At 40.1% G+C, this 27,960-nt stretch overlaps 1 protein-coding gene across 3 annotated transcripts; it reads left to right on the top strand.

The window, feature by feature from the left end:
• The first annotated feature begins 3,308 nt into the window (after nucleotides 1-3,308).
• LOC139452489 (ikaros family zinc finger protein-like) lies at nucleotides 3,309-16,462 on the top strand. 3 transcript variants are annotated; one of them, XM_071233985.1, is made up of 3 exons: nucleotides 3,309-3,395; nucleotides 5,660-5,969; nucleotides 9,188-16,462. In XM_071233985.1, the coding sequence occupies exons 2-3, from the start codon at nucleotides 5,672-5,674 to the stop codon at nucleotides 10,678-10,680; spliced, it is 1,791 nt and encodes a 596-aa protein (XP_071090086.1). In that variant the 5' UTR covers nucleotides 3,309-3,395; nucleotides 5,660-5,671; the 3' UTR covers nucleotides 10,681-16,462. The 3 variants fall into 3 exon arrangements, with proteins under 3 accessions (XP_071090086.1, XP_071090085.1, XP_071090084.1); XM_071233984.1 differs by having other exon boundaries at nucleotides 5,660-5,984; XM_071233983.1 differs by having other exon boundaries at nucleotides 5,660-6,065.
• The last annotated feature ends 11,498 nt before the right edge of the window (nucleotides 16,463-27,960 follow it).

The raw sequence follows: 27,960 nt of genomic DNA, 5'->3' as shown, positions 1-27,960 counted from the left end.
GTCTCACACTCCACGAACCATACTATTTTCCTTTCCACCCAGTCCTTTCGGTAATGCAAAAGCACTAAATGAAGCAAGTCTAGATTTTCGTCAGGTTCTAAATACCACCATATCAATAAAGCTCCTTTTCAATTTAAATGGAATTATTTCTTTCTGTCAAAAATATTTATTTTCAGAGACTAAGCACATGTCCGTGCTCATGGGTTTCACAAAAGTGGCATGCTTCTGATATTGGCACTCACTCAAAGCCAACCGTGCCTACATCGAGTTTAAATAGGACAATCGAAATGTACGTATCGTGAGATCTACACGTTGCTGGATTATGCTCAGTGCATTACAAAACACTAACTCCACCACTGAACATTCAGTGAGATGTATCAAGTCTTTTGAAAGGCATTTAGAAGTGCTTCTTTGATAGGCATTTTAGAAGTTGGAGTACTAAGTAAGGATAAGAATTTATGGATGAACAACTTCTTTATTACAATTAAGAGCGACGTTTCGGTGTAGGTTCTAACACCTGCTGCTGGTGAGTCGACAGGGCTTCTTAGCTGTAGGCCTTTAGGCACGAGTTTGTTGTCTCTGCATCGCATCAAGAACGTAAGGTGGTTGGAAGAATGGATGTATTTTTGCTCCAGGTTGTTGAGTCGGTTGATGGTTGAGATTGCCACGTCTCCATGAAGACGACGAATAACTTCTTTGATAGGCATTTTAGAAGTTGGAGTACTAAGTAAGGATAAGAATTTATGGATGAACAACTTCTTTATTACAATTAAGAGCGACGTTTCGGTGTAGGTTCTAACACTTGCTTGATAACGGTGTTAGAACCTACACCGAAACGTCGCTCTTAATTATAATAAAGAAGTTGTTCATCCATAAATTCTTATCCTTACTCATTGAGAAGTGATACACATAAGGTAGAGGATTTATGGATGCTTTACGGGCACACGGGCCCGGCCAGGCCATTTAATGTGTTTCCAAAAAGGGGAAAAGTGAGTTTGTGCAACCCAGGAGGGGGGCTTTCGGGGTTGCTTATATAGTAATTTTGAAATTTTGAGATTTGGAAAGAATGCCAAGTGTGGGTGGGTAACGAACTGAGGGAGCTGTGTGTGTTGGGTGGTTGTTAGATAAGGTAGTTTTGGTTTTAATATTTTGTTTGGGGTTTAAATGCGACTAATAAGTCCTGTTTTAATTAGGTATATGCCTAAGGCTTTGAATTTTTCTAATTTATTTTGTGGATTTAGGATTGATTGTAGTGTAAGTCCCGTTTTAAGATTTAGGGTGGTCTGTAGTGTTGTTCGGTGTGTTTGGTAGTGTGTGCAGTGAATGGTGTTTCTTGTTATTTGCAATGCGGGCAGTTTCCTGTTGTGTGTAGATTAGTTATTTTACGGTGATTATTTAGTTTGGTGTGACCTGTTTGTAGTTTAGTAATTATTCTGTCAATTTTTTTGCATGGGTGTTATATTTTTGGTTTATTTAGGTTTTTTTTGAGTACTTTCCTGATTTGGCTATTTGAATTTTGGTATATATTTTGCCATTTTTTGTTGATTTTTTGTTTAGTGACACTTTTGATTTCTGATTTTGAGCTTGGTAAGTTTAAGCTTATTTCTGGGAGTTTAAGGGATAATTTTGCTGCTTTATCTGCCTTTTCATTTCCAAAGATTCCTACGTGGGCGGGGATCCAAATGACCTCTATTTGTTGACCTGCCTTAGTAAAGTTGTTTGAGCTATTGAGTATTTGATATTTCTGAGGCAGAGAGAATATATATAGATGTACATGTAAGAACAACAAAAGTCATAAGATAACAAAAGGTGGAAACTTAACAAGGGAAGCCAACAGATAATTGGCGCTAATAGGTGATTAGCAATAAACAATGGAAGGCAACACTTTACAGTAATTAGCGTTGATAGCTATGGACACAAGTAGGTGAAATGGGATTTAACGTCGCGCCCAAGATTATTGCACTTATATAGCGACGTGCATGCACGTGTGTGTGTGTGTGTGTGTGTGTGTGTGTGTGTGTGTGTGTGTGTGTGTGTGTGTGTGTGTGGCTGCTTGTACTAGTCTGGACTGTTGCCGATTTATAGTGCTAGCTCACTGAGATACCATGTCACAGTTTAACATGAATACCCCACTCAGACACAATATACTGACTCCGAGCCGACCAGTCCTTGTTTTAGCCCCTAAATGCCGAGCGCCAGACAGGGTAACAACAAGTACCATCTTTTAACGTCTTTTGGTATGACGCGGTCGGGGATCGAACCGGACCTTCCGCTCTCCGGGCGGACGCTCTACCACTAGACCACGGAGGCCAGGACTTAAATTATCACTGATCGGTAATTGGCAACGGACAATGGGCAAACGGGAGGCCGGGGGTAATTGGCACTGATAGGTAAAAGAACAGAAATAGCAATGGGCAAATGAAAGTCAGCTAGATGTAGTTGACATTTGCATTTAGAATATGCCCAGCCACGCACTAAATACGTTCCCTATTTTGTAAATGAAACTGCTGTACGATATATCCCATTTGACAAGTAAATATACATACATATCTACATGAGTCTACATACAGGGGGTCGTATGATCGCTCCTTGCTACACTATGTCTATCTTCGACTGCTTGGGTAATTCTCATTGAGGCTTCTGATATACAGTAAACTACGGCTATAACGAACTCCCAGGGACCAGTAATTGTAGTTCGTGAGAACCGTAGTTCGTTAAGCATATACAGCACATGTACAGCAAATGGTCAGGACAAAAAATTAAGTTCGTTATATCCGTCAGTTCGTTATAAGCGTGTTCGTTATAAACGTAGTTTACTGTATGATGTAGAGTACGGGAGCCACCCCGGATATTCATTTCTGATTCCCGTTGGAACATACTTTCCCTTATGGTGATTGTAAAAATGTTATCAAAGAAAAAATGCAACGAAATATAGGCGGAATTCTTATTTAAATCGAAGTTTAAACCAGTTTGTAAGATATACTGTGACCAAACATTTTTTTAAAGTATTTTTTAAGTATCACTAATGAAGCACTGCTGAAAGTTCTGAATGTTAGACGTATGTGCAGTAAATGTGGCCTCACACTGTGGCAAACTCCCACTTCACACAGTATCAAACTATTCAGCTGTGAGCCTGTGGCATGTTACATGCTTTCACGATCATCTAAAGTTAGAATGCTATGAAGAATTAATTATTTACGAATATTAAAGATGAAACGCACATGGGTCAACTTTCTGAATTACCTCCCTTTATTACTATCCCTCGTGTGAGGTGCAAAATTACACATACCAAAATAATCAACATGGCTTCCTCTTTGACCGAGGGCAGCTAAATGTGATTTGAAATTTGAAGATATTTGATACCTTAGAGTACCACAGATGTTTTGATATAAAAGGTTTGATATTGACACACTTTGTGACCTTGAAAATGTGGTTGTCGGTAACGAAGCATGTCTGTGTATGGCAGATTTAACGATTCAATGTAAGCTTCATAATTTGATGGCGTCAGAACGGTGTCATTCTATGGAATATTGATTAAATAATCAATCCTGGAGACATGGTTTATCGTCCTTATACACACCAGCCACCATTAATTATGCCAAATTTGATCAATCATGTTTTTATCGTTATAAAACTGCAAGATAGGGATTTTCTAACTCGAATTTCATGGTCATTTTGACATTTTGTGGATCGTGTGAAAGCACATGGCGCCATTTTGATTGACCTACAGCCATATTTCGTCATTTCTATATGCATGTGGTTGTATCGCTTAGACAAATGACAGTGTTAAGTAAATATCGAGAGGTGTCTTGTTTCAAACACTGGACCATGCTGTCAGATTTTTTTCCGTGTAAAGGGGAGTAACTCTTGATTGTCTGCTCATGCCTCCACAGTATACTACATGTATCTGAAAAGAACCATCAGTGATATTCTGGTGTCTGTATGTTTGAAAGTATCATGGTTGTTGGTGAACACATTGTTCGTCATATTCCATTTTTGGATAGTTCAAATTTGTTGACTGAGAATATTGAACTAGACCTGTCATGTAATATTTCCTGTGTTTATTCAAGTGTGATTTTACAGACTTATTGTTTGGTGGCCTAGTATTCGTTGTATTTGTATGAGTCAGATTATCTCTAGCATCTTATGTCGTGTAATTTGTCAAATTAATCTTTCTATTAGACAAATACTGTAACTTGATGCTGAGTCGTAATAGTGTGCCATGAAAGTTCGAGTAATTTCCCGGGATAATTCTACAATGGGACCAATTGCTACAAATCTTTTACTGGTTTCAGAACCTAACGTTACATTGGTCCACATGATATAAATTGCATATCAAATTAGGAGGTAGACCTATTGTTTTAAAATTTGAGGTTGTCTTACAGCGATAGAAACTAACAGCTTTAGCTCACTAGTCCTTATAATGATAACATAAGCAAAACGCCTTAAAAAGGGCAAATTTCTTATAGGCCTTAAGATACCTTAACTATTGGGCAATTTGGCAAGGACTAAGGACTAGTGCCAATTTCTAACTCAGTTTTACTGCAGATTGGATATTTTTATATGGAGCCTGGTGCTGTAGCACATTTACACACTGATGAATAAGTGTGGATTTGATGATACTGTGACAGCTTATTATGTTATAAGAATCTCTTGCTCTGTTAGCTGTTCAAAGCAGGACTTTACCCAATCATTAAACTCTGACTTGTGGAACTAAGTAAACACAGAATGTACAAAGAAACAAATCAAATGATGTTTAAAAGAGGCTTCTTTTGATATTAGTTTATGCCCCAGGGCTTGTTGTTCAATGTTAGAGTTCAACTCTTCCTTCACATTATACGCCATGATGCTGTGCAGCAGTGTCCTTGTGACTGGGTAAATACTTGTGATGATGTCATCAGGCTTCTTGTTGTGAGTATCCCTTTTTGTTCCCCAGAATTACATAACTGGAACAAACTTGATCTGAAGTCTGTTTTCAGTTGCTGTATACAGGGTAAACATGGTAAAGGATGTGCCAGTGTCAACCTTGCTGTGTTGGAGGAGGAAGGGTTGGCCTTCATCATGTTCACGTAGGAGTTTTGTGTTTTGGAGAAGGGCTGACATCATTATCAAGTAATCTTGTATCAGGGAAGGAAAGAGAATTTGTCGAAGTTTCCTAGTTTTGGCAGTGTGATCTATGATATGTTAGTTGGGTGAGCGTTGTGCAAGATTGGTATTTTCCCTATTAGGTTATGTGATGGAGGTCAAGTAGGTCTCAGTAGAGTCATGTTTAATTACTTTCAAGAGACAATATATTGTGATTTTTGTTTTCTTTGAAAGTTATTCCATGTTTACAGGGACAGTCTTGCACTTACAGAATAGTGACCATGAGGATATCTAGAATATGTTTATCTTCTTGAGGTTACGTACATTTTGATTGTAGAAACAATTCTTAACCTATTAACAAGACCTGAAAGAATTTTTTTCCAGGATATTTCCATGGTGTAATTTTGTTTAGGAGTTAATATATTTCTTCTTTCCTGATGATATATGCTCTGTTTTTCAGATGGTTTGAACAAGGGCAGATGACACAAGGGCTGATGACGTGTGTTCTGTGTTTCAGATGGTTTGAACAAGGGCAGATGACACAAGGGCTGATGACGTGTGTTCTGTGTTTCAGATGGGTTGAACAATGGCGGAGGACCAGCCACACCCACCAAGCAACGAAGCGAAATGTAACCCGGGCCAAGGTGCTGTTGCCCGTCTGCTTCTGGCGAGTTCCATGATCGCCCAGGAGGAGGCGAGAAGGGATGGCGGCAACACACACGACAAGCCCATGGAGGTGTCGGACCACCGTCCAGCACGTCTTGACTGTCATATGCTGGACAATAACAGTGCGGCAGATGGGACCCCTCCACCAGACGACCTCAGTGTTGGTCAGAATGACCTCTCTCCCGACGTCTACATCACCTATCCCCCGTCATCGTCAGGTTTGAACCCCTCCGGTAGACTTTATAACTGTAGATTCTGCAATTTCTCCACTGTGACGTACTCTCATCTACAGCTTCATATGCCCAAACATGGAGGTTTGTGGATTTCCAGTCCCTCTCCTGTACCCAACCTCAGTATTGAAATAAATAGAGGTGGCAAAGTCTGGAACTAGGACACAGTCCAATCTTGGAATTACGGAGGTTTAAATCTGGAAACTAGGCATGATCAGTTAAGAAGAGGTCAAATATTGGAATTAATGATCAAATCTTGTAATTAGAAGGGTTCAAATATTGGAAATAATGATCAAATCTTGAAGTTAGAATTGTTTTTCATGGGGATGGGGGCTATTGTCAAAATGTTATAATTCATCTTTTGAATTGTTGCTTGAATTGCTCACATAAATCAGTAGTTGCCATCTTTTTGAAATTACCTGTTTTTTCATGGACATGTAACATGAATATTCTAGAGGGAGTAATCTGTATGCAGAACTTGTGTCATTCACGTTGTAGTTTTTACTTTGACACCATTAAGGTTGCATGAGTTGACTTCAATGTGGGTAAAAAAATACCATGGCTGCCTCACCTGACCAATGTATTCATATAGGCTTGAGTCCTTATATCATATGTATCCGGATACATGAGTGATGATATGATACGTATCCCGATACTTGGGTCATTTTATTATACGCATCACGATACATGAGTGATGATGTGATACGTATCCCGATGCTTGAGTCTTGATATGATACGTCTCCCGATACTTGAGTCTTGATACGATATGTAGGGTGATACTTGAGTCTCGATAGGATATGTATCCCGATATTTGAGTCTTGATATGATACACAAAGTGATACTTGAGTCTTGATATGATACGTATGGGGATACTTGGGTCATGATATGATACGTATGGGGATACTTGAGTCATGATATGATACGTATGGGGATACTTGAGTCTTGATATGATACGTATGGGGATACTTGGGTCATGATATGATACGTATGGGGATACTTGGGTCATGATATGATACGTATGGGGATACTTGAGTCTTGATATGATACGTATGGGGATACTTGGGTCATGATATGATACGTATGGGGATACTTGAGTCATGATATGATACGTATGGGGATACTTGGGTCATGATATAATACGTATGGGGATACTTGAGTCATGATATGATACGTATGGGGATACTTGAGTCATATGATACGTATGGGGATACTTGGGTCATGATATAATACGTATGGGGATACTTGAGTCTTGATATGATACGTATGGGGATACTTGAGTCATGATATGATACGTATGGGGATACTTGAGTCTTGATATGATACGTATGGGGATACTTGGGTCATGATATGATACGTATGGGGATACTTGGGTCATGATATGATACGTATGGGGATACTTGAGTCATGATATGATACGTATGGGAATACTTGAGTCATGATACGATACGTATGGGGATACTTGGGTCATGATCTGATACGTATGAGGATACTTGGGTCATAATATGATACGTATGGGGATACTTGAGTCATGATATGATACGTATGGGACTGCTAGAGTCATGATATGATACGTATGGAAATACTTGAGTCATGATATGATACGTATGGGGATACTTGAGTCATGATATGATACGTATGGGGATACTTGGGTCATGATATGATACGTATGGGGATACTTGAGTCATGATATGATACGTATGGGGATACTTGAGTCATGATATGATACGTATGGGGATACTTGAGTCATGATATGATACGTATGGGGATACTTGGGTCTTGATATGATACGTATGGGGATACTTGGGTCATGATATGATACGTATGGGGATACTTGGGTCATGATATGTTATGTATGGGGATACTAGGGTCATGATATGATACGTATGGGGATACTTGGGTCTTGATATGATACGTATGGGGATACTTGGGTCATGATATGATACGTATGGGGATACTCGAGCCTTGATATGATACGTATGGGGATACTTGGGTCATGATATGATATGTATGGGGATACTTGAGTCTTGATATGATACGTATGGGGATACTTGGGTCATGATATGATATGTATGGGGATACTTGGGTCATGATATGATACGTATGGGGATACTTGGGTCATGATATAATATTTATGGGGATACTTTGGTCATAATATGATACGTACGGGGATACTTGGGTCATGATATGATACATATTGGGATACTTGAGTCTTGATATGATACGTATCCCGTTATTTGAGTCTTGATATAATACGTATGGGGATACTTGGGTCTTGATATGATACGTATGACTATACACGAGTCTTGATATGATACATATTGTGATGCACGAGTCTTGATATGATAAGTATCCCGATACACGAGTCTTGATATAATACGTATCCCGATATCTGAGTCTTGATATGACACATATGACTATACACAAGTCTTGATATGATACATATTGTGATACACGAGTCTTGATATGATAAGTATCCCGATACACGAGTCTTGATATGTTACATATGGTTCTACACGAGTCTTGATATGATACATATCCTGATACTTGAGTCTTGCTATGATACGTATCCCGATACTTGAGTCTTTATATGATACGTATGGTGATACATGAGGCTTTATATGATGCATATGGATACATGAGTCCTGCCATGATGCATATCATGATATTTGCTTACAGTTTCCCTGCTGTTTTGGTGTTGGTATTCCATGTTGCATGTTGCCTTATTGCTATGAACCAGTTTATGTTGGATTCAAGTGAATGGTTAAGTCACATTCTTTTAGTGATATATGACACATTTAGCATTTTGTTTTGCTTTAGTTGGTAAGGTAATACAAGCCAAGTAGTTGTCATGCTGATTGTTGAACAAAAATATTACTGACCCCCAATAAAATCTTATTAAGACACAAAAGAGAGACTTTCTTCCTTTCAAATCCTGGGTGATGGGGTAACCTTGTGGTTAAAGCGTTCATAACGCCGAAGACCCGGATCAGATTCCCCACGTAGGTACAATGTGTGAAGCCCATTTCTGGTTTCTCCCACTGTGATATTGCTGGAATATTGCTAAAAGCGGTGTAAAATCATACTCACTCACTTACTCACTCCTATCAAATCTCCGTGGTTACTTTGGTAAGGCAGATAAAAGTTAGGATGATGTGTAACTTGAACTGTAGCAGAAGCAGTATTTCATTAGTCTCTGTGTGTTTCAGGTTTGAAGGCCCTCAAGTGTCCGATGTGTGATTACTCCACGAATGACAAGAGCAACTTCCGTCGCCACAAGCGACTTCACATGCGGAACAACCCTGCCACAGTCCTCCGATGTGGCAAGTGTGACTTCTCCACGGTGTTGCCTCGTAAGATCCGGGAGCACTACAGTCAGGACCACGGGGAGGACTACGGGCCGCCGCTGCAGCCGATGCAGGAGGCGACGGCACTCAGGATCCAGACATACGGAGACAACCACTTCAGTGGTCGCCACATGGAAATCCCACATAATCAGTGCACCCAGACAGCCATGCCCGTCGGTACGATTCACACGTTACTCGGGGCAGCTCCTCCCAGCATGCAGTTTGCCAGGGCTGAGCCGCAGATATTGACTAACTGTGTCACTCAGTATCGGCCTTACGAGGTTCCCACTCAGCGGGTTGCGCAAGAAAACCACATGGCATCGGATTATTTGAGATCCATTGTGTCGAACATCATCACGACCCATCACACGCCTCGCGTGCCAGCTACAAGCACCATCACATCATCCAGCTTCTATCTCCCACCTCCTGTAGAATCGTCACAGGGATTGTCTCCCCTTAATCATCCTTTAACAAGGCAGCAACAGGGGGAATCATCGGAAGAGGAGGTGAAGGTGAAGGTCGAGCCAGTAGATTGCGACGGAGCATCGGATGTGTCGAGTTCGGCTACACCAGTGCGGAGCAATGCACCAAGACATATGGAAGCACAAACAACACAGAGACTCTCGATGGAAATGTTCGAACCAGCTCCTGCTGGAGATCGCAATAATGAAGCAACGCCATCTGGTGAGCATGGAATTAACAATGTCAAGTCGACTGAGGCAGTAAGGCCTCAGAATGTGGTTCGCTCAACGATTGAGTCACATGATATTCGACCATCTGTCGTACCCCGTGACATTCGCTCAATGGTAGATATTCATGAGAACAGACCCATTGCGGATACCCGTGATATACACACAGTGTTCGATTCGCGGGATGTTCGATCAGCGATGGAAGCACGTGACATCCGACAAGTGATTGACCCTCGGGATGTTCGAGGAGGGGTTGATGTTCACTTCACAAACCGACATATCAAAACAGAAATGTCAAATATTGGAATACAGTGTACGATGCCTGCAATTAAGACTGAAAGTGCTGCAGTGTCAAATGATAATTACGATCGGCGGCGCACTCGGATGTTCCTGGTTGAGAGATCAGTTCAGTGTGAGTTGTTGTCATCGGTTAGACGGATATCTTCAACACGTCTTGTGTCGGACACAAACGAAGGTGACCAGCCACACCTGAGGCCGGGGTCAAAGTGCACTCATTGTGGCGTGACATTCGAAGATGAGGTTTTGTTTTCAATTCACATTGGGTGCCACAGTCACACTGATCCTTTTGTGTGTAATGTGTGTGGTAAGCAGTGCTATAACAAATATGGTTTTTATTCTCACATCATGAGAGGTCATCAGCTGTAAGAACCCGTCTCTGGCACTGTTGCCATGGATACATCTTTTTATGGTGTACAGCTCATGTAAATCTCCAGGATTTGTCCTAAAAGTGTCACGTCCTAAAAGTTTACCAGTTGTTTATTTTACCTCACATTTGTTTACAAAGTAACTGCAGATAGGTGCCTCATATTTCAGATTCAGGCTCTAGTGCTATTATGTGAAATTCTGTTTTTAATTATTTCATAGTGTCCATAAATTTGAATGTTTCTATTATAAGGTTAAATATTTTTCCTGGTACAGTCGTGCCCCGCTTATACGGACTTCAGATATCCGGAAACCTCGGTTCCCGGACGATTTTCATTCAAATCGAAATAATTACTATACAAATTTACCCGTATATCCGGAAATTCAGTTTCCGGAACCGGACGGTCATTTTCATACACAAAACACTGAAATGCACTCAAAATTGTATATACAAGATGGAAATTAAGAAGTGGAACATATGATTATGATGATGTCTGAAAAGGTGTATCAGGGCTTGATTTAAGGAAATCGATTAAGGGAATGACAGCCTATTTGCACCCTGGTCCCATAACTTTATGAAATTTGAAAGATGCATAAGCCTAAATAAATAAAGTCTCAGGTTTCTAATGACAGTGTCATGATTATACATTAATTATACGCATTGCTGCAAAATGTACATGTGTACCTAATCTTCAAGTACCCACATTTTGATGACGTCAAGCCCAAGAAAGTGTGACAAATTACACCTAATACCCGGATTAGTGATCTTATATGGTACATAAAGCTTAAAGGTATTGAGTGTGTTCAAATATTGCTCTTAAGAAAAGTAAGGGCTAGACACAAATTTGAATTTTTTTACAAGCACTTGGTGCATGTTGACACAAATATAGGTTGCACCAGGGGTCCGGAAACCGTCATATGCGCTGGACATGTCCGATTGGGAATCTCAAATGTCCGGTTTAAAATATTGCTTACCAGACATTTAAATTTTTCTGTCCGGACATTTTAAAAAGTATTGTCCGGACATTCTTAAATTTTGACAGGTTTCACTAGTGCATGTTTTATGCAGCTAAATCAAGCCCTGTATATGCTACGATGATATGAAAGCTGTTAGATATGAAAAGACAAGAGCTGTGACACAGCAGGTCAAGTTGCAACCAGCTGAAGACATCTTATTTCCTGATGTATTTCAAATGTGATGTTTTTCATCTTGAGAAAATACAAACATTCAAATTCAAGAACATAATTTAAGTATTGCATCATCAGCTATGTCTGGTGGTATCATTACACTTGAATCCATGGCAACACATGTACTTTGTTAACAGCTCAGCGGTGTTGAAATGACCTATGACCCGAGGCTTACATTAAGTGTGACATGTAATTGGTCGGAATGTAATTAGCCATGAAGCCGTTGGAGACTTTGAGAAGGTTCCACGTGAGCTACAGAATCCATGCATGCGTAGCACTGAGGACGTGTTTTATACTTTTTCATTTTTTGGTACATATTGCAATTTGGGCATTTATCATGTTTATGTTAAAAAACTTGAAATAGGAAGTATTGAGTTATTGCTAATCAATACAGTGCTAAAAACTACACATCAGCTTTGATTATCATTGATCAGTCAGCATTGATTATTGTACTTATGCTCACAGGAATAAGGCAATCCTTCCAACAAGTTCTATCTCAACATCCTATGTTGCATTTTTGTGAAGGTTTCTCTGTCCAATCTGATCGATAGTCTCTGGTAACCATGGTAACCTGAATTGTGGTGATGATTTCCTTCTCTGAAGCCCAGTATCAATGGAATATGAATATTTTCAACTCCATTTGTATTCCTTGTACAGTTTGTACCTGTCTATTAGTTTCATAATTATCATTGTTGCCATGGTTACAAGAAGCTCTAAGATTGGACAATGGCTGTCACAGCAAAACTACATGCAATGTATTTGTCTATGTTGACGTAGATGAGTTGAACACTTGACTTATGTTAACCACTACAGCCAGGTATTGAGGCAGCAGGGAGGAGGTTGGAATTGCCTCCCGAAGAGGCTGTTGAAAAAGCCTCCGAGCACAACTTGCAATCTTTTACTATGTTGATTTAACACTAAGTGTCTTTTATATTACAGTTGTTACTTCATAACTCCGTCTATGTTCTGTACGTACTGAAATATTTTCAAAATGTTTATTTCAACGTTTTTCTTTTGTGGTGGAAAAGTGTCTTGTTGCTGTTGCACTTACGGAATATCATGTGACCTTTCAATACGTAGTTAGTGTGTGTGTGTTTGTGTCGGCATGTATCATGACATATCAGCCTAGGAAATAGACCCACCCACATCTGTCAATCAAGTCTTGTGGGTGAATTTTAGCCAATCAGAATGCTGTGTTACAGGCACGTGTTTCTGCTTGACAGGGATACTTAAGTTTGCGGGCGCTGGTGTAGATGACCAGGGTTCATCATAGCCCTGTCAGCTCTTGTTCATACCGAAGCTGGATATAACTTGTATAACAGTTTGAATGAACAACTACTTGGATATAACACATATATTGATGTAATAGTCTGGTGTAACAAAGCTACATCTACTCGCCCATGTGTGAGTGAGTGAGTTGGGTTTAACGCTGCTTTTAACAGTATTCCAGTTATATCATGGCGTGTTAGCTTAATGTGGGAGGAAAGCGCGAAGTGATGAAGGTGTTAGACGTTTTCCACTTGCTGAAGCCTACGAGCATGGGTATGGTGCTGACAAGCCTAGAAACATAATCGGGGCGAACTGGGATTCGAACCCACAATCATAGGTTTCTGGTGTGCCCAAGGGACGCAATTCTGCACAGCGAATCGCGGCGCCCTTCGACCATGTGTGACAATTAGCGCTACAAAATACTGTTAATATGAATGACCTTAGATTATAACACTGATTTTGAGAAAACTTGGATTGCCTTATATACTACTCAAAAGAAGTTAAAAAAAACTTGATTATAACTACGGTAATATGAAAGAATGAGGTTCCTTAACTTCTTTTGAGTAGTATATGATGTCAACTGTATTTGGATAAGGCTCTGGAAAAATGTTATAGCCTTAGGGGGTACTCAATGGCTCAATCACCAGAACATGTTACCATGGTTACCTTGAGATATGTCAGGGAAGGCCAGACCATTTTGGGGCCTTTATCATGTTTATCTATGCTGTTAACTTTTGTTGGAAATACGCCATTTTGCTATCTGTGGATTGGCCTGTTGCCATGGGTACCTTAAAATATGTCAGGGAAGGCCAGGAAATTTGGGGGCCTTTGTCTATACCGCAGAGTCTTGTGGGTAATACAGCATGTTGCCATCTGTGAAGTGGTCCTGTTGCTTTGCTTACAGCATGAGGGTCCCAGCTTTAATACTAATTTGGTGTCTTTCCTTTTGGTACTAAATGGATATCATCATTATGATGACATTTGACTGCTGTGAGTCGTTTGCAGGCCTTGATACTAGTGACCTAATTAGAAAATGCTTTAGATGATTGTCATCAGCTTTTGTGACTTTGATGATTTTGTATATCTCTCGATGCGAGTCATCCCTCTCTTGAGCATGTTTGAGTCTGTCAATAGGGTAAAATTTGTCTCATATGCAGGGTTCAACATATATATTTTTCTGCAGAAAAATCACTGGTCCCAAGGAATTGTTTTTTACAACTACCAAACATCAGATTATATTTTGATATTAGTCAAATCTTTATGTCAAGTAGTCAACAGTGTCTGTTCTTTCATCCCGATTAACATACGCGAAATATGCAGACTTGCATGTCATGGTTCCACTGACAAGTTGGACAACTGTGAAGAAAATGCCCTCCGTGATATTGACTAGCATCTGTCCAGTGGACCAGCATATTGGACCAGCATGTACATCCCACCCTGGAGTGTGGAAATTGGTCTCTGCTTGTTGATCCATTGCCATTAATGAAGCAAGAAACCATCATATTGTTGTCCAGGGAGACTGTGTTGAGATGTGTTGCACTCGGTGTTTGAAACATCCATGTTAGACTTTGCTTTAGGATACCTCACCATGACTGATGGCCGCCGTAGCGCTCGGTGTTCCTCAAGATGGATGGGAACATACCTGATATTTGAAATCATTTTGCTGGAAGCATATGGAATGGAGAAGGGGACAAGCATGTATTGTCATGGTAACTACTTTCCTCTCAATAACAGTTACCATGGTTACCATGTACCCATTCTTCAATGTGAGGGATACGTCAGCATCTTTTTCTAGTGGATTTTCAAAAATTTGTACTTCAGCTTTTTATTGGTGTAATTTACAGAAAGTTCAACTGTAGCCTTTTACCAGGAAGTTATTTCGTCTTCCAATCAAAGCAGATTTTGTCAAGATCTTGTAAATTATATGGTGAATTATTATTATTATTATTATTATTATAATGTGACTGGCAGTGTACCTGGTGTGTCTGATATGGAAATGGTGGTCCACCTGTTAATGTGACTGTCAGTGTACCTGGTGTGTCTGATATGGAGAATGGCAGTCATACTGTTAATGTGATTGGCAGTGTACCTGGTGTGTCTGTGATGGAGAATGGTGGTCCACCTGTTAATGTGACTGTCAGTGTACCTGGTGTGTCTGTGATGGAGAATGGTGGTCCACCTGTTAATGTGACTGGCAGTGTACCTGGTGTGTCTGTGATGGAGAATGGTGGTCCACCTGTTAATGTGACTGTCAGTGTATCGGGGTGTCTGTGATGGAGAATGGCGGTCCACCTGTTAATGTGACTGTCAGTGTACCTGGTGTGTCTGTGATGGAGAATGGTGGTCCACCTGTTAATGTGACTGTCAGTGTACCTGGTGTGTCTGTGATGGAGAATGGCGGTCCCCCTGTTAATGTGACTGTCAGTGTACCTGGTGTGTCTGATATGGAGAATGGCGGTCCTCACATTACTATCATACACTGTACTTAACCACTCTGCTCTGAACATGCTGGTCTTTGGTAATTATGGCGGTGATGGAATAGCCAAATGGTTAAAGCGTTGTCTTTCTCGTACTGGAGTCCCAGGTTTGATGCCCAACATGGGGACATATTCTTCCGTGATATGGCTGGAGTTGGCTGGCGGTCCGGTAGCCTAGTGGTTAAAGCGTTAGCTTGTCACGCCGAAGACCCAGGTTTGATTCCCGGCATGGGTACAATGTGTGAAGCCCATTTCTGGTGTCCCCCGCCGTGATATTGCTGAAATATTGCTAAAAGCGGCGTAAAACCATACTCACTCACTCACTCACTGTAAATGGCAGCAAACCAAAAGTCAGTTTTCATCAATCTTCTGCAGTAGATTATAATTGCTCCTTACCGTGAACATTGATTTTCGATCCACCAGTACCCTTTCCTAATAATACCTGTGACCTTAGACCTGATTGACCTAACATGGCCACATTGAGATACAATATTCTGTTAATATTCAATAGGCCTGTTGACGTGATTAATCCCAACCAACAGGTGCTTGTACTTGTGTGAATGAATGTTTGTCATGCTTCAACATAGAACATCACTAGGATGTATTTGACAAAGAAACACTTCAAAGAAATAGTTTATCCTCCTTGCTTCCTGATTGTTATACATGTCTATTCATGTCTCATCTCAGCCTGTTTGAAACAAATGTTTGTATATATTTCACACTGAGGGGATCCATGCCCATGCTATTTACTGCTTATGACATAGGTTCTTCCATTGTGCCATTACCCAGAATGCCATCATTTCATAAGTATGACCATAATTAAGTAAGGATAAGAATTTATGGATAAACAACTTCTTTATTACAATTAAGAGCGACGTTTCGGTGTAGGTTCTACCACCGTTATCAAGCAAGTGATGATAACTTGATAATGGTGGTAGAACCTACACCGAAATGTCGCTCTTAATTGTAATAAAGAAGTTGTTTATCCATAAATTCTTATCCTTACTTAGTACTCCAACTTCTAAATGCCTATCAAAGAAGTTATGACCATGATAACCAACATCTGCTGGTGTAGTTGTGGCTAGAGACAACAAACATGGTCAAGATGTCAGTGCAGTAAGAGATAAAAGATTATCCACATTTATGAACAGCGATCAATATAAGGACAAGAATTGGGTGAAGATGCGTGGTTACTACTCACCCTTAGTTGCGTTTGGGGGCGGTGGGGTTGCCTAGTGGTAGCATTCGCTTGTCAGGCCAGGTTTGATTCCCGACATGGGTACAATGTATGAAGTCCATTTCTGCTGTCCCCTGTCCCCTGTCATTGCTGGAATATTAAATATTGATAAAAGCGGCCCCTTCCACCCCCACCCCACCCCCCCCCCCACACACACACATTCACTCACCCACTCACTCATAATCCCAGGACATGTACATGTAATGATCATCATAATAACTGACATGTTTGACAATCAGGAGAAATGTAACTGCTGAACCGTCGGCTTCAATTCTCTTCCCATAGAAACCAGATCCTTGCATTGTTTTGGAACCAGGGGCCCGTTGCATAAACAACATTTCAGTTTGGTATTGCGATGCTGTTTCACAGTACATTATCAAATGTAGGATGCGACTGTTGCATAAACCATTTTGCAAGTAAAGTGAAAGTCACATTGCAAAGTTTGCGATGCATAGCGTTTTCTAAAACGTGCACTCCTTCGTGCTGGTCTGTGCTCTCCAGACTTGCACACGGTGTGTTACAATGTATGCTACAATGATCTCATATACGTTCACCCTTTTATACAGGTCATACAGTGTACTGTCCAACGTCTGGCAATATGTCTTATTTTCCTTCCACTCTTGGAATCTCAGTTACCAATTCACTATCATTTTATCTTTAAGGTTGGTTGGTTGGTTTGTTGTTTAACTCTGCACTCAGCAATATTCCAGCTATATGTTGGCGGTCTGTAAATAATCAAGTCTGGACCAGACAATCCAGTGATTAATATCATGCGCATCGATCCACGCAATTGGGATCGATGACATGCATCAATCAAGTCAGCAAGCCTGACCACCCGATCCCGTTTGTCGCCTTTTACGACAAGCATAGTCACCTTTTACGGCAAGCATGGGTTGCTGAAGACCTATTCTATCCCGGAATCTTCACGGGTCTCATCTTAAAGGATGCAATCCATCTGCTTCTGACGTGGTTATGGCGATATAATGTATGCATTCCCTGTCCTGGTTGATATGTTTTCCGATTTGCTAATGTTAGATCCTACATTGTGACAGTTCACAGGAAATAACTTACCAGATACGACAAGGAAGTATTGAACACGTAACAAAGAAATATACAGGATATTTACAAAAGTCTTAGGGTAAGAAGTATCTGTGGAATTTCTGAAAATTTGTTGTTGGCACCAGACACCATCAGTTGAATGTTCATTGCAACATATAGACACGTTGTTTGAGTTGAACGTTGTTTTCCTCAGAGGTCAAGAAGAGCACCCCTAAAATCCTGGCTTTGCTTGCAAATTATTTCAGACATTGCAATTTGCTGATGCAAATGAATAGAGCATGACAACTGATTTATGCAACGGTCCCCTGTATGATAATGTAATATTAACTTTCTGGTAATGAAGCTGAGTATAATCTGCTTGTTTAGCAAAACTTTTTCTTCAAAAGTTAATGTTTTGTAAGAGTAACAATCATTTCATTTTCGTTTTGTTGTCATGACAATTGTTTATCTTCGAAAAATACCAATCTGTCCAATTTAAAAAAATTAATAATTTGGGGGGTCCTCTGTAAAAACGAATAACTTTCAGTTGTGATCAGGAAGTGGAATAGGATGACGATTTCATAAAAGTAATGGTAATGATAATTACTGTTTAACATAGAGAATCTGGAGCAGCTTCTCTTGGGCTCATACCTCAAGACTTTTGGCAGCCATGTTGTATGAAAATACTTTATTCCTAAACTCTGAAGTAAATACCTGGCATGTGTATATGAGCTGAAAAACTCTGAGTTTAAAGGAAAGATGTCATTAGTTCTACCCCAGGTTTGATAGGAAGTGTTCATATTGTTATAGGAAGACACCTAATGTTTATTTTAACTTGAAATGAAGCAGTCATTCTCAATCAGTCAGAATATCCCTACCAGAAATGGAGTGGAGTACATGGCCATATTTTCAGTGCAGTATTGTCTGTTCTTGTTTCTGACCAAGTGACTCTGGTCACTTCTTGTTTAGTGAATCTTCCATTCTTTACCTTTATCAATACTAGTTGGCACAAGTTGAAGGTGACAAATTTCATGAAAGTAACGTGTAGTGTATTGACACTATCTACAATCAGTTGTCATCTTCCTGAGGCAAGGGAGTTACCTAACTGTGGAGGTCAGTTTCCACCATTGCCTGAACAAAGAGGCTCGATCAGCGCTTCTTCCCTTCTTAATCCCTCCTATTGACCAATTCCATCTCTCACATCACTTTCATTTGCTTCAAACAAAATTTCAGCGCCCAGTAAAGATGATCTTATTGATAATCAAGATCTTTATTGTAATAAAATGGGTCTAACCTTGCGAAGTACATCAAATCATTTGAGCACTTTGATTAAAAATATGAAAAGATTTGGAAAACGTTTGTCAACACCCAGTTAGAGGTGCACATGCCTTGCAAATCCTGCAATCAACTGAAATCTGCCATGTTGTTTATGAACATGGATTCATTACGCGATTTTGATTGGACTATGCATAGATTTTTTAGTCCAGCCAAAACTCCATGATTCCAGCCTATAGTTTGGCTTTTATAGTCACTAAATTCCCTTGCCACAGGAAGATGTCAGTTGTTTGATTGGTTACATAGATTGACTTCTTGAAATTAGTTCATGAACATTGAAACAACAACTTGTGTGGATATGTTTAGGTTTTAAAATGCTATGAATAAAGTTGAATTGTAGAAACCACCAATGTGATGTTGAGACAAGTAGATACCTATTCATAGACAACTTGTGCAATAATTTGCGTGTAAGAAATAGCCACATGTCGCTAAACGTTAAATGAAAGAATGTGACTTGTATGACGTGATGTGTGTTTCAGTGATGAAACATTGTGTGACATGCTGTTTTTATAGTATTCCATAGAAGACAATCAGTGACTAGAAGGTGTCCATTTCAGAATTATCTGTAACGAGACAACTTTGACATAAAAACTTGCTACTTTTCAGAATGAATCTCTAATCCAATGATTTGCATGACCATGCAGTGTTAACAGTAAGGGGCAGTAACTCCAGCCACATCCGGTCTTTTAACTACCCACCCATGCCCACCTGAATTATTTTGGGGAAAATCTGTGAGATAGCTAAAAAAGGCATTACAGTGTGTTGCCTATTTTCCGTTGTAGCACTTCTGCTGTTGGTCCTGGTCACAATCAGATGGTGTGGGCTGTTGTACTCCATATTGGATTTACCGTAGCATCTGCACTGAGATCTCTGTGTGGAAGGAGCCAATAACTTGTATGTTAATCAGTACATGGTCCTGGACTGCAAAGGGATCTTAGCTCTACGAATGTCCTAGCAACAATTCTTTAACATAGACTTGTGTTCATCTTTGTGTGGACATTGCTTTGTCGTGATGCTGATCACTATGCTCCTTGTGGCTATCAATGTTTTTGTTTTTTTCGCTGTGTCGAACCACTGGCAATATTTTTTCTATAATCCTAGTCAATATGAAAACAGATTATATTAACACTGAATGATGTAATTTAGAAAGTTGAGTCATGTAAGTCTGTATTTCACAATGTTTGTAGTCCTTGTGGATCTTGGCATCTGTGTTACAGTACATGACAATACTAAGATCCTTATGTGGATCATGGCTACAAAACAGTGTTAAACCTCACTCACTCACTCAAGGTTACAGGCAATCTTTAAGTAATCTTAGCCAAACAAATGTTGTAACAACTACATCTTAGTACTGTCTTATGATAGCTGTGAAGCTAAGATTTGTTGAAAACGCCATCCATGTTATGCTGCTGATAGACTGATAGATTCCAGGTACTTGAATCTCCTGGAGACCTGGAGACATTGTTTCAGTTCTCATTGCTTTTTGAGGATGTGTTCATGTTTAGATACTGTTGCCCAAAAGACTAGTGTCAAACAGGACCTCAATATGACTGTAGTTCAAGACTCGAGGACACCATTACACAGTATTGCATGGTGGGATGTTATGACAGATATTACACCAGAATATATTCATGATTGTAAACCAACTAGATACACCATACATAACATATATTCATGATTGTACACCAACTAGATACACCATACTTAGCATATATTCATGGTTGTACAACAACTAGAACCTTCATACATAGAATATATTCATGTATATGTATTCTGTTTGCTGACTGTTTTTCTGTGTATATCATCCTGTAAATGGGCTGATTATTATGGACATATTTTCCTATATGGAAATGCACAGTTGTTATGCTTGTAGTCTTTTCATGCCCTCTTCACCAGTTGTCTCCCTTTTCCATATGTTTGTGGTGTGTAACATCTCTAGGTTATAAGACTATCATGATGAACCCACATTGTGGCTTTTAGATGCATATTGATTGAAGGTGCTTTTTACATTTTAAAATCCAAACTTTGATATGTTAATGAGTTTTTTGATTGAGTTTACTATCAAGGTGTTTTATATTTTGCTGTTGTGTTCAGTATACAAATGGTAAAAGTTTACGCATTTTAAGAGCATAATTGTTGATGCTGTTGTGAGTGTAACATTAAGTTTTAATACCAAGATAACCCTCTATCCTTACATCTTCCTATGTTATCCATATTGCCCTGTCTCCTTCTCAAAGCTCTGGCATCTTTGACCTTGAACTCTGGGTAATGTCTTCTCAAAACTCTGGCATCTTTGACCTTGAACTCTGGGTGATGTCTTCTCAAAACTCTGGCATCTTTGACCTTGAACTCTGGGTAATGTCTTCTCAAAACTGTGTGCCATCTTTGACCTTGAACTCTGGGTAATGTCTTCTCAAAACTGTGTGCCATCTTTGACCTTGAACTCTGGGTGATGTCTTCTCAAAACTGTTCTATCTTTGACCTTGAACTTTAGGTAGTGTCATCCTCACTGGAAATGCTAATGTTTCCATTTCAATGTTAGTGGTTTTTATGTGAAAACTTACTGATTATGTAAATATGGCATGACATTCTGTCGCCAGGTTCCTCAATGTAAGGCCAATATGATCGTTTTGTAGATGATATGATTATTCACAGAAATTATAATTCCTTGCTTTCAGGTGTTTCAACAACCTTATATTTACAAGTTCCATGTGATCTTGTTATATGATTAATGTAAAATTACTTTGATATAAAACAAAGAAACCATCTACCTGTGTCTGATAAACACTGATATTTAATAAAATAACATAAACTAGATACGAGGTACACAAGGTAAGAAAGCTAGGAAAGATGTGTCTCTCCTATTTTTGTTCAATTATTCTGAACCACTTTTGCAGTTTTACTTGAATATTCCACAAAGCCTTACTGAACTACATGACTTATAACATGAGAACTAAGTGACCCACACCGTATTGTTAGTTTCCTTGTGGCCTGACTGTCACCCAGACTGTCAAATCAACTTAATGTTCTAATGTGGGTGGGGTCACGGGTGGCCTAGTCGTCTAAGGCGCCGCGATTCGCTGTGCAGAATTGCGTTCCCTGGGCACGCCAGAAACCTATGATTGTGGGTTCGAATCCCGGTTCGCCACGATTATGTTTCTAGGTTTGTCAGCACCATACCCGTGCTCGTGGGTTTCACCGAAGTGGTAAACGTCTGAGACCTGCATCACTTCGGGCTTTCCTCCCACATTAAGCTGACACGTCGCGATATAACTGGAATACTGTTAAAAGCGGCGTTAAACCCAACTCACTCACTCACTCTAATGTGGGTCTTGACTTAGCTTTAATGTAGTCATATGGGCACAAGCAGAGGGTCTTGAAAGAGCTTTTTGTAAAAATATCAATAAGAAATCACATGGTATTACACTAATTTGAAATAGTGCTATGAGATTTGTTTTTGACAAATGTGTTTTTCCTGATGGTGCACAAGCACCTCTGGCATAGCCCTCTGTTGGTGTATAGACGGCACACAGTTTTGATGAGTTGTATATAAGTATCATATCCGTGCATATCCTCGTTTGTCCAGTGTACTATTTATTTATTTTGATATAATTACCCTGGACCCGTTCTCCACAATAGTTTCGTTTCATAAATAACGCCACCATTTCCATTTGTCACATCATTAATATAGCACAGAATTTCTCTCGCTCATGCGAGTAATTTGATTGGTTGCTATATGGCTTATAAAGCTCCTAATGTGAATGCATCCAGGGTATTTATCATAAATGAATACAGGTATAATACTCTGGATAATCGAGGATGATCTGTGTGTGTCAAGCATACTTCCTTGTTGTCTCAGTGGGTGTAGCCTCACGAAGATACTGTCGTCAGTCACATGAATGACGTTCTCTGCACTATAGATTGTAACTATTACAAAGATATTTTTTACTATTTGCTACAAGCGGTTTATTTAAAATATATTTTCATATGTTGCCGTCTGCTGACAATGGTTAGCTTGACTTGTGTCTACGCAAAGTCATCGTTTGTATTCTTTGGTTTTATTGCTGCCAGATATGATGGTAGGCCTGTATTCTCCATATACATTGGATGAATAAAAATGTTAAGAATTTTTTGTTTGTTTTGTTGTCATTGGTGACTTTTATGCAGATTGTGTGAATGACTGCAGGATAAGCCTACGCTTTTCGCAAACACCTTGTGTCATCATTGGTTTTTCAGTGATCTATTCATATAATTTTCACTGCTTTTGTAAATAATTGAGACTGATTCTTCTCTCGTGTTGAACTTTTATATATATATATGTAAATACCTATAACCCCTCTGCTGAAACTCTTCACTTCGAGCATAATATAGTGCATGGAGATAAGTGATTGACAAATGGCAATAATATTGCCCTTGATATCTTTGATGGAATATGACAGCCTCAGTCTCTTTCAAAAAAGGTGCTAATGGATCGAGTGGTCTGGCTTGGCATTTTGGTTGATTGCTAGTCATCGTACAGCAACACTTGGGATCATTGCTCATAGAATCAATCACTGGTTTGTCTGGTCCGCACTTGATTGTGTTACAAACCACAATGATATAGATGGAATATTGATGAGCGCAGCTTTGACCAGTGGCAACTAATGGATTGGATGGTCAGATTTGATTATGTTATGGACCTCCATCATATACCGGTAGCTGGAATATTGCTGAGTGAAGCATTGACCAGAGGAAACAAACAGATTGGATGGTCAGACTTGATTATGTTATAGACCTCCATCATATAGCTGGAATATTGATGAGTGTGTCATTGATGATGAATATGGCATTGACCAGAGGCAACAAACGGAATGGATGGTCAGACTTGATAATGTTATAGACCTCCATCATATAGCTGGAATATTGATGAGTGTGGCATTGACCAGAGGCAACAGACGGATTGGATGGTCAGACTTGATTATGTTTTAGACCTCCATCATATTGCTGGAATATTGATGAGTGTGGCATTGACCAGAGGCAACAGATGGATTGGATGGTCAGACTTGATTATGTTATAGACCTCCATCATATAGCTGGAATATTGATGAGTGTGGCATTGACCAGAGGCAACAAACGGAGTGGATGGTCAAACTTGATTGACATTGCTCTCATTTCAACCAATGGTTTGTTGGGTTGAAACTTTGACCAATAAGCAGATGAACCAACTGCCAGAGCACCAGAATATGATGGCAGATTTAGAGACATTCCATCAACAATAGTGTTCAAGAGCATGTTTGTTGGTTTGATTAGTTCTGTACACTAAGGAAGTGAGTATCATGGTATCATCAATCACATCTCTGTGCTACTTCACGGAAGGTGTAGGGGAATATGCAACTCCACTTGTGATAGGGATACCTTTAATCTTTCCATGACACACAAAACAACCTTATAATAAATCAAGTATATCTAAATAGAATGACATATAGAGAATCTCACCCTCATGTCTTTTGATATCAAATATATCAACAAGAGTTGATAAAAGTGGAAAGATTCCGAGGCTTGCTGTAAGACCACATGACATCCTGCTGTAAGACCACATGACATCCTGCTGTAAGACCACATGACATCCTGCTGTAAGACCACATGACATCCTGCTGTAAGACCACATGACATCCTGCTGTAAGATCACATGACATCCTGCTGTAAGACCACATGACATCCTGATGTAAGACCACATGACATCCTGCTGTAAGATCACATGACATCCTGCTGTAAGACCATATGATATCCTGCTGTAAGACCACATGACATCCTGCTGTAAGACCACATGACATCCTGCTGTAAGATCACATGACATCCTGCTGTAAGACCACATGACATCCTGCTGTAAGATCACATGACATCCTGCTGTAAGACCACATGACATCCTGCTGTAAGATCACATGACATCCTGCTGTAAGACCACATGACATCCTGCTGTAAGACCACATGACATCCTGCTGTAAGACCACATGACATCCTGCTGTAAGACCACATGACATCCTGCTGTAAGATCACATGACATCCTGCTGTAAGACCACATGACATCCTGCTGTAAGATCACATGACATCCTGCTGTAAGACCACATGACATCCTGCTGTAAGACCACATGACATCCTGCTGTAAGACCACATGACATCCTGCTGTAAGACCACATGACATCCTGCTGTAAGACATGGCATCCTGCAGTAAGACCATATGACATCCTGCTGTAAGACATGGCATCCTGCTGTAAGACCACATGACATCCTGCTGTAAGACATGACATCCTGCTGTAAGACCACATGACATCCTGCTGTAAGACCACTAGACATCCTGCTGTAAGACATGGCATCCTGCTGTAAGACCACATGCCACCCTGCTGTAAGACCACAAGACATCCTGCTGTAAGATCACATGACATCCTGCTGTAAGACCACATGCCACCCTGCTGTAAGACCACAAGACATCCTGCTGTAAGATCACATGGCATCCTGCTGTAAGACCACATGCCACCCTGCTGTAAGACCACAAGACATCCTGCTGTAAGACCACATGGCATCCTGCTGTAAGACCACATGCCACCCTGCTGTAAGACCACAAGACATCCTGCTGTAAGATCACATGACATCCTGCTGTAAGACCACATGCCACCCTGCTGTAAGACCACAAGACATCCTGCTGTAAGATCACATGACATCCTGCTGTAAGACCACATGCCATCCTGCTGTAAGACCACATGACATCCTGCTGTAAGACCACATGACATCCTGCTGTAAGACCACATGGCGTCGACATGACTACTATGGTCTGCAGATTCTCTGGACGTTGGTCTATTTCTAAAACCTTACTCCAAGGCTTCAGGTTTGTCATATTTGCTGTCTGATAATGTGTGACCTAATTTTGTATCGATTATATGCTAAAAAAACTGGTTAATTACAAGCTGCCTGAATAAAGCTTGCTAATTTTTCACTGTCGCATAAAGCGATATTACCTCTCTAGGTGATACTGGGTCGTGGGTGGCCAATGATTGTGGGTTCGAATCCCGGTTCGTCCTGATTATGTTTCTATGTTTGTCAGCCTTTTACCCGTGCTCGTGGGTTTCACTTACATGCAGCAGCATACGTAAGAACCGTGACCTTAATATACAGGCCTCGACAACATTACAATGTTGTAATACGTAGTTAATGGGGTTTTAAAATATGGTTAGTAGGGTCGCAAGGGACCCTGATTGCCGATTACTCCCCTTGTACGGCATAATACACTGCAATTCGCTCTATATACAAAGTTGCCTCCCTTAGGCGTGCCAGTATTCAATGATCCTGGGTCCGAATCGCAAATTCGCCCCGAATACGATCCTTTGTTTGTAAACATTATTCCGCTCTTATGTAACTAAAGTGTTCCGTCTTAGACCCGTGACTATTGATCTTTCCACTACATTTAACAGATACGCTGGAATATAACTGAACAATCTCATGAAAATCAGATCTTAGTTCTCGCTAACGCTAAACAAAGATATGAGGACATCCCATTAGGGGTCACGTCAGAACCCCCTTTCATCCGACCAATCAGAGCGTCGCTTACCAGATTATGAAAGTGACAGTCGGAATGTGATTTTCAATCTTGCAACCTTGAAAACTTTAACACAGGGTATTCCGAACGATAGTTACGGGTTTAACGACTTAATCCATACAATCAAGACCATCTAATAGCCATTCCAGAATGTTCTTTTGTTCAGGTTTCAAATTTTTAATCGAGAATTTGTCAAAATATGTTTCGAAGCGTAGTCGCCAATTTGAAATTAGTGCCGCGGTTACCTTTTGAACGGTTTTTGCACATCTTGCTTTGCGATTATATGATTAAATTCTTTCATATTTCTATAGTTAATCTGTCATCACATTACAGATTAACTATATTAATATGAAAGAATCGGGGATCCTTAACTTTCTTGAGTAGCATACATATGGGCTGTATCCAAACATGATTCCAATTTTATGGGGTGTTGTTATCCTTATTGTAGCGTAGATGACCAAATTGGCACGTGTAACCGTTTGCTCTTTACGTGAATAAAATAGATTATATAGGCAAATATATTAAACCTACACCAGCATCATATATACAGAACCTAAAATATATTAACTGTTGTCCTTTACGTTGGGACCTTCATTTTCAGGAGTAAAACAATCTGGACATCTTGAGTAGTTATATTGTCTGCAGTTCTGTCGACTGGAGGGTGGTGGTGTGGCCTAAATAAACGTTGTCGAGGACCCGGGTTCGATTCCCCACATGGCTATGTGTCAGGCCTATTTCTGGTGTCTTCGTCGTGGTATGCTTGCTCGGACTATTGCGGCGTAAAACTCATTTTTGTTGCGTGATATTACGTGCATTATTATTTAATATCACCATCTGTCATTGTGAACAAGTCCACAGGTCTTTAACACCTCAATGATAAAGTGTCAATGTGGACCCTTTCAAAGCTGCCCACAGGTCTTCAACATCACAATGATATAGTGTTAAAGTAGACCCTTCACTGCTGCCTAAAGGGTATTCGTTAGCCGTCGCCAGACGACAATACTCTCTCTGTGGATGAGATATAACGAAGCTAAAGCGAGCAGACGACAGAGCGCGGCTTGATACTGTGGCTGGAGTGGGTCGATATCTTGGGGATGTCGACCATTGTAGATGTCAGAGTGTACTGTATTGACACGAAGGAATCTCGCCATTTTCTGTGTCTGGCAGAC

This window comes from Haliotis cracherodii, unplaced genomic scaffold (genome assembly GCF_022045235.1).
Source record: "Haliotis cracherodii isolate W230 unplaced genomic scaffold, xgHalCrac1.p SCAF_9, whole genome shotgun sequence".
In the NCBI taxonomy this organism is placed as follows: domain Eukaryota; kingdom Metazoa; phylum Mollusca; class Gastropoda; order Lepetellida; family Haliotidae; genus Haliotis; species Haliotis cracherodii.
Note: the sequence above shows the minus strand (reverse complement) of the source record. Positions and strands in the feature narration are given on the sequence as shown.

Coding starts and splice junctions, on each gene's coding strand:
- LOC139452489 (XM_071233983.1), top strand. CDS start 5,672: ATGGCGGAGGACCAGCCACACCCACCAAGCAACGAAGCGAAATGTAAC. Junction 6,066..9,187: donor TCATATGCCCAAACATGGAG/GTTTGTGGATTT, acceptor TGTGTGTTTCAG/GTTTGAAGGCCCTCAAGTGT.